We start from the raw sequence: 7,685 nt of genomic DNA, 5'->3' as shown, positions 1-7,685 counted from the left end.
TAATTAATTTATTTGAAAGAGAGAGAAGAGGAAGGGCAGAGAGAGAGAGTTCTTCCATCCAATGGTTCACTCCGCAGTTGGCCGCAACGGCCAGAGCTGCGCTGATACAAAACCTGGAGCCAGGAGCTTCTTCTGGGTCTCCTACGTGGGTGCAGGGGCCCAAGCACTTGGACCATCTTCTACTGCTTTCCCAGGCCATAGCAGAGAGCTGGATTGGAAGTGGAGCAGCCCATATGGGATGCCGGCACTTCAGGCTAGGGCATTCATTAACCCACTGCACCACAGTGCTGGCCTCTGGAGAAGGTTTTTAAAAACTTTATTTCGAACAGATAGATGGAGAGAGATCTTCCATTGGTTTACCACCACCACCACCCCCCCCCCCCACCAACTGCCCAGCACAGCCAGGAACAGACTGAAACTATCTGGGTCTCCTATGTGGGTGTCAGGGACCCAAGGACCCAGACCATTACCTGCTGCTTCCCAGAATGCACTTTAGCAGGAAGCTGTGTTGGCAGCAGCACCGGGACTCAAACCAGGTTCTCCAGTGTGGGCTGTGGGTGACTTAACTCTGCTGACATTTTTGACTGTTGATACTGCCCAAGTGACATATCCATCAGACTGTAGGAAGTCACACAGGAAAAGCCTCCCGTATATGAATGATGTATTTTCATACTAGAGAGAGAAGTTGAGCGCAGGGGTAAATTGGCATGATTAGTGGATGCCAGGCTCTCATTGGATAATCAATGGACAGAGTTGGGGAGTTAAGTATTTGTGAAGTGTTCTCATCTAGGGGATATATCTTTAAATATCTTAGTGTAGATAAACCCTCTTCTTTATGTTTTGCTTGCATGGGTTGTGGGTAAGTGGAAATGAAGTAAGCTTGGGGGTAAGAAGAGAAAGGTTAAGCCAATGAATGATTTTTGGAAAGGCTTGGAACTAAGCTGTGTGGCTGAACTGATAGGAGAGAAGAAGAAGAGAAGAGCATTGAAAAACAAAAAAAATCAAAAATCCTAAGAACCTGTGATGGAAGAGACAGCATGCATTAACTAAAACTGAGTATGGGGGCCAGCGCTGTGGGGCAGTGGGTTAAAGCCCTGGCCTGAAGTGCCAGCATCCCATATGGGCACCGATTCGAGTCCTGGCTGCTTCTCTTCTGATCCAGCTCTCTGCTATGGCCTGGGAAAGCAGTAGAAGATGGTCCAAGTGCTTGGGCCCCTGCACCCATGTGGGGACCTGGAGGAGGCTCCTGGTTCCTGGCTTTGGATCGGTATAGCTCCAGCCATTGCGGCCATCTGGGGAGTGAACCAGTGGATAGAAGACCTGTCTGTCTCTACCTCTCTCTGTAACTTTCAAATAAATGAAATAAATCTTTAAAAAAACAAAAAAAAACTGAGTTTGGAGTGGTGTCTCCAGTTGATCTCAGTTGCGAGTTTTACCTGCTGAAATGGAGGTAGTGGGATGAGGGTGAGCTTTGAATGGGAAGCAGGGAGTCCTCCCTCACCTCTCAGCCAGAAGTGCTGATGAAGGCCTGACATAAAGTGAAAGGTGGTCATGTGACTGGCAGGAGGCCCACCCTGAAACTTTATCTCATAGGACACACACAGCTGTGTGGTTTTGTGAGCCCAAGATCACAAAGGCAGGGCTGCCTTTACAGACCAGCGGCCTTTATACTTTCTAGACAGCTTTGAGCCTGCTGTTGAAGAGAGGTGTGGATGAGCGAGGCAGAAAACATTTAAGCAAATCTATGTTTTGTGAGCTGACAATTCCTGTGTTTAAGATACAACTTTTGATACTATGTGCAGACATTGGATTCAGTGTTTCCATGGGTGTCATTTTGTCCTCACAACAATCCTGTGAGGTAGGAGCAGGGGATTTTATGTGTCAAACTAACTTAGAGGTTGATCTGTTGGTCCTGTCAGCAAGTGGCAACAGACAGCAGTCATTAAAACTCTTCAGAACAACATACAATGAAGGTATTAAAATTTTCTCCTAATACATTGTGTTTAAATTGTTACATTTAAAACATACAAATTGAGGGTCAGCACTGTGGCATCCCATATTGCGCTGGTTTGAATCCCATATGCTCCACTTCCTATCCATTCTCTGCTGTGGCCTGGGAAAGCAGTAGAAGATGGTCCAAGTCCTTGGGCCCAGGCGTGGGAGATCCAGAGGAAGCTCCTGGCTCCTGGCTTTGGATCAGCCCAGCTCCAGCTGTTGTGGCCATTTGGGGGAGTGAACCAGTGAGTGGATGGAAGACATTCCTCTCTCTGCATATTAAAAAAAAAAAATACAGGGGGCAGGCACTGTGGCTTAGCAGGTAAAGCTGCCACTTGCTGTGCCAGCATCCCATAGGGACGCTGGTTCAGTCCCTGCTGTGGATGGAAGACCTCTCTCTCTTTGCCTCTCCTCTCTCTGTGTAACTCTGACTTTCAAATAAAAAAAAATTCTTTAAAAAATACAAATTGATTATAGTTTTAGGAAAATAATAGAAGACTATTAGGATTGAACAAATCAGAGGTATTCCCTTAGAGATTCCTAGTCATCTGGAAACCTCAGTCATTTCCCGTCTGTCTTCTCTGTTAAACTGCTGTGGCGTTTTCCAGGTCCTGTCCAGTTTTCCACTGTGCTGTCCCTAGGACCCGTGTTTTCCTTTGTTGCCAGTTCATCTTTCCAGTTCAGTTCTTTTTGTCACTTTTGTATTACTTCAGTCTTCTAGCTCTTTCCTTCCACTCCTGTCTCCTAAAATACTCCATCCTGCTTACAAGTGGAAGACTAAAAATCTCTAATTCTTTTTCTAATTCTTTTTCAACTTTCAAATACATTAAAACATTTTACTGACTTACTAGTTGATTTCAGAATGCTTTTAAAAATCAACTGTTGCAACAGGCTCCCATGTGACTCGGTCCTTGGCATGTCTCTGTAGTGTAGGATAGTGCAAGCTAAATCTGAAAAACAAATGGCTTCCTCTACTCCACCATCTTTCTCCTAGGAAGTGTCCGGCCTTCTTGTTCAGATCATTAACAGTTTTTGCAGTAGTAGCAAATCTATTTTCTCCATGTCCTCTGAACCCATTATTTCCATTTTTGTAAAAAAGCACGAGGTACGAAAAATAGCAGCTGAAAGATCAGAAGACCTTAGGTTTTTATTATTTATTATAAGGTTTTATTTACTTTTTAAAAAGATCTTATTTTATTTATTTGAAAGACAGAGTCAGAGAGATAGGTAGAGACGGAGAGAGAGGTCTTCCATCTGATGGTTTACTCTCCAGATGGCCGCAACAGCTGGAGCTGCGCTGATCCGAAGCCAGGAGCTTCTTCTGCGTCTCCCACACAGGTGCAGGGACCCAAGCACTTGGGCCATCTTCTACTGCTTTCCCAGGCCATAGCAGAGAGCTGGATTGGAAGCGGAGCATCTGGGACTTGAACCGGCGCCCATATGGGATGCTGGCGCTTCAGGCCAGGGCTTTAACCCTCTGTGCCACAGCGCTGGCCCTGCTGGCCCCAAGGTTTTATTTACTTGAGAGGCAGAGTTACAGACAGAGGGAGAGATAAAGAGGGGTACGCTGGTACACTCCCCAGATGGCTGCAACGGCCAGAGCTGGGCCCATCTGAAGCCAGGAGCTTCTTCTGGGTCTCCCTCACAGGTGCAGCAGCCCAAGCACTTGGGCCATCTTCTGCTGCCTTCCCAGGCACATTAGCAGGATCGGAAGTGGAGCAGCCAGGACATGAACTGGCGCCCATATAGGATGCTGGTGCCACAGGTGAAAGCTTGTCCTGTGCCACAGCACCAGCCCCAGCCCTTAGGTTCTAAACCCGGCTGTGTCAGTAATTTGCTTTGTGACCTTGACAGGTGAGGACTCAACTCTGGGCCACTTCAGCCCAGTTGTGGTAAGTGAAGGGCTGCCTTTGGGATGATTCCTGTTTCCTTGAAGTTCTGTGTCAGGGATCACAAGAGGCCCTTTAAGAAGTACACATTAGTCGTCTTTCAGATCTACTTGATTCCACGTCTAAGCCCTTTCTAGATTTGTTTCTGCTTGCCTGGCTACAGTGAAGACGAAGGTTTCCAGAGCTTAGTTCTTTCGCAGTTAAGGACCTTGATTATAAAAATTCTTGGCATATGACAAAGAGAACAGTTTCCAGATTGAAGTGAAGCTGCTTTAAAGGGGAATGAAGTACCTGAAGCAGTTGCTGGTTGGAGCTGTGATTAGGGCTGTGGTCCTATAACTTGGGAGGAAGTATTCATTTACTCTTTCTGGAAAAGACTTGTTTTTCCAGGTGATGCCCAGTGATAACTAATAACACAGAGACACAGTCTACAAGGCAGAGTGTGTACTTCAGTTTTATGTATTTAATCTGTTGTTTGACCAGAAAAGTGTACTTTATTGCTGTCAAATGAAAGGAAAATGTGATTCATCTGTTAGTTTGCTGTACTTGTGCTAAATCATGGTGCCAAGCTTTCTGCAGTCTTATCTAGCACATTGGTGCTTTAAAATGACGATGGAATGCAGATTTTGAAAAGGACACATTGTATTGGAGATGGTAAGTTTGAGGAAAATGCCCTTTTACCTATAACCTTGGCACTTTGGTTTATGCCTGGAAGAGAATTCACACATGAACAGGTTTGCTTAGAGGTGTTAGTGAAGGTTTAAGAATAAAAAACTCAAAGTCGACTCAAGTAAAGCACGTTTGTTATGTAAAAAAGTAGTTTTAGCAGCTTGGAAGTTTGTATGGTGAAAGGGAATGTTCCCTTTTCCTGACATTATGCCTGCTTTAGAGGTGTTACTATTAGTAACTGATGCGTCACCTTCTAAGTGTTTCTTTGTGTCTTTGTGAAGTACACTTTTTGTCTCTTTAAAACAAAAATAGAATAACATACTATAATTGTGCATGTTGCTCTTTGACTTACAGTCATATTGTGGATATTTTGATTACTTCTTCCTTTTTAATATGGCTAGAGTTTAAATACTTTTCTCCCTGGATGCCATTTAGAAAATGTTCCTAACAGATTTTCTTTGCTCTGAATTTGTGTTAGACTACTCTGATAACGGTTTTTAGCCATTGGTAATTGTATCATCATAATAGTTTAGGTAATGTCAACTCTAAAGTGTTTTTATAAATGACCATACTTTTTTCCTTTCTTTTTTATTTTTTTAAAGAAATTTATTTGGTTTTGGCCATAACTTCTGAATTAATAATACTTCTGTAAATACTTTGAGGAAACACTTGAAAATATTGAAGAGAATCTCTATATAAGCCAAAATAATCTTTTGAAGTTAAAAATACTTCTTACCTGTTTATAAGGCTATTATCTACTCTTAGGAGAAAAATCAGTACTTGTGAAAAAGCATAAAGAAGGAATTTACCCTTTGAAATCCAACCATCCAGAAATGTTTTTTAAACATTTTTTGTTGAATATATTTTCACCATTGTAAGCTTACATATGCATAAATTTACACTATGACATTGAATATAGATATTCATCACACCTTTTAAAAAAGTCTGAACTATTTTGGATATATTTAAACAATTCCCTATAAAATGAAAGTTGTCAGGTTTTTTTTTTTTTTTTTTTTTTTTTTGTAGAGTAAACTATAACAGTGAACATTTATATATCTGTAAAATATCCTGAAAGTAGAATTGGGGAATATATTTAATAAGTAGTTATGTTTATCTTTAATTTAAAAATTATTTATCTTCTGGCTCACTCCCTAGGTGCCTGCAGTGACTGGGACTAGGCTGGGAACTCAGTTGAGGTTTCCCATGTGGGTGACAGGAGCCCAGTTAGTTGAGCCAAGCCATCACTGCTGCCTTCTACAGTCTGCATTGGAAGAAAGCTGGAGTCAGGAGCCAGAGCCCAGCATTGAACCCAAATATTCTGATGTGAGGTTAACTGCTAGGCCAAATGCCTACCCCAATACTTCTCTTAAACCAAAATGAAATAGGCTTACTAGATGAAAATACATACTTCTTTCTCTTAAGATCATGAATTTCTTAAAAAAAAAAAAAAAGAGTCTCCCTCTTTCTCTCTTTTTTTTTTTTCTTCCTTGAAACTGATAGTAATTCCTTACAGGTTCAGATGGGAAACAAAAACTTCTCAGTGTGAAAGTGTGAACCCTTTGTGATGCTCTTGATCGACGACTTTCCTGCATGTCATCTCTGACTTAAGAGTTGCTGTTGGCTCAGAAGCGTCAGTGGTGGCAGCTTATTCTATTTTTTATCATTTGTTAGAAAAACATCCTGATTCTGAGTTGAAATGTGGTACTTCCTAATTCCCACCTATTATTTCTGCCTCAGAACCACAGAAAATGTAGTGTCACACTTCTCCCAGATGACATTTTTTAATGTTTGAAGATAGCTGTCAAATCATGCCATCACCCCCTTTTTTCTAAGCTAAACAGTTGTTACCCCGGGCTGTGTCTCATACATGTCATTTCCTTTTGCTTTCCCCGGCTGAATTTTACTGCTCATGTGACTTGGTAGTGCAGAATTCACTGACACCCTCACTCTCCCGGGTGCGAATGTTGTACTTTATGAATAGGCACTCACAGCAGTCGTACTCCGGCCCTTAGAGGCAACGCTGCTTCAATGTTCTCTTCCCATCCTGTGTGTGTGGAGTTGAGTTTTTTTATTTATTTGAAAGTTACTGAGAGAGGTAGAGACAGAGAGAGAGGTCTTCCATCTGCTGATTCACTCCCCAAATGGCTGCAACAGCCAGAGCTGAGTCAATCTGAAGTCAGGAGCCAGGAGCTTCTTCCGGATCTCCCATGTGGGTGCAGGGGCCCAAGAACTTGGGCCATCTTCTGCTTTCCTAGGCCATAGCAGGGAGCTGGATTGGAAGAGGAGCAGCTGGGACTAGAACTGATGCCCTTATGGGATGCTGGTGGTTCAGGCCAAGGCTTTAACCCACTGCGCCACAGGGCCGGCCCTGAGTTGAGTTTTTAATCTAAAAGCTCAATTTAGCCTTTAAAAAGTTTTTTTTTTTTTTTTTTAATTTACTTGAAAGTCGGAGTTAGAGAGAGGGGAGACAGAGAAAGAGCTCTTCCATCTACTGGTTCACTCCCCAAATGGCTACAACAGCCAGGGCTGGGCCAGGCTGAAGACAGGGGCTTTATCCTGGTCTCCCACATGGGTGCAGGGGCCCAAACACTTGGGCCATTTTCCACTGCTTTTCCCAGGCCGTGGGTAGGGAGCTGGCTTGTAAGTGGAGCAGCTGGGACATGAACCAGTGGTCCTCTATGTGATGTCGGTGTCTTAAGCAGCAGCTTAAGCAGCAGTGCCACAACATTGGCCCAATATTAGAGATTTTTAAACCGTATAGTTTTGTTTTTTTAAGAAAGATTTTAATGGTTGTAGAACATTTTACTGCATGAATCATCCGTAATTTCCCCGTTGTTGACCTTTTCACTTTTGTAAATTGCACTCTGATGAGCTTCTTTATGAAAGTTTCAGACTCTATTAATATTTAGTAGGGGTCACTGAATTCTTAGGCAGAAGCTGTAAATGTTTCTGAGGCCCAGATATTATTTTCATTGATAGATACAATCAGAATGATTAAGACCCAAATATTATCTCTATTGATAGAGATGATCAGAATGACATTGGAGCTAGTTTGAATTTCAGTACAGCTAGCACCGGCTTCTTTGGATACTTCCTGTCTTTAGTGTAAGCAAACTGGCCATGGGTCCC

General features: G+C 42.7%; 1 protein-coding gene across 8 annotated transcripts in view; it reads left to right on the top strand.

Moving 5' to 3' along the window:
• The window catches only part of TMEM245 (transmembrane protein 245), a 102,722-nt gene that overhangs the window by 2,110 nt on the left and 92,927 nt on the right, over positions 1-7,685 (top strand). The window contains exon 1 of one of the 8 annotated variants that reach the window (XM_089319275.1): positions 3,383-5,879. The exons of the other annotated variants lie outside the window; for them this stretch is intronic. Within the exon in view, the coding sequence (XP_089175401.1) occupies positions 5,760-5,879 (120 nt within the window). The 5' untranslated portion in view covers positions 3,383-5,759. Of the gene's footprint in view, positions 1-3,382; positions 5,880-7,685 lie in introns of those variants that run through there. 8 annotated transcript variants of the gene reach the window in all.

Source organism: Oryctolagus cuniculus, chromosome 1 (assembly GCF_051225735.1).
Source record: "Oryctolagus cuniculus isolate XC-2025 breed Fujian yellow rabbit chromosome 1, ASM5122573v1, whole genome shotgun sequence".
In the NCBI taxonomy this organism is placed as follows: domain Eukaryota; kingdom Metazoa; phylum Chordata; class Mammalia; order Lagomorpha; family Leporidae; genus Oryctolagus; species Oryctolagus cuniculus.
The sequence above is the reverse complement of the archived record's forward strand: the minus strand, read 5'-3'. Positions and strand labels throughout refer to the sequence as shown.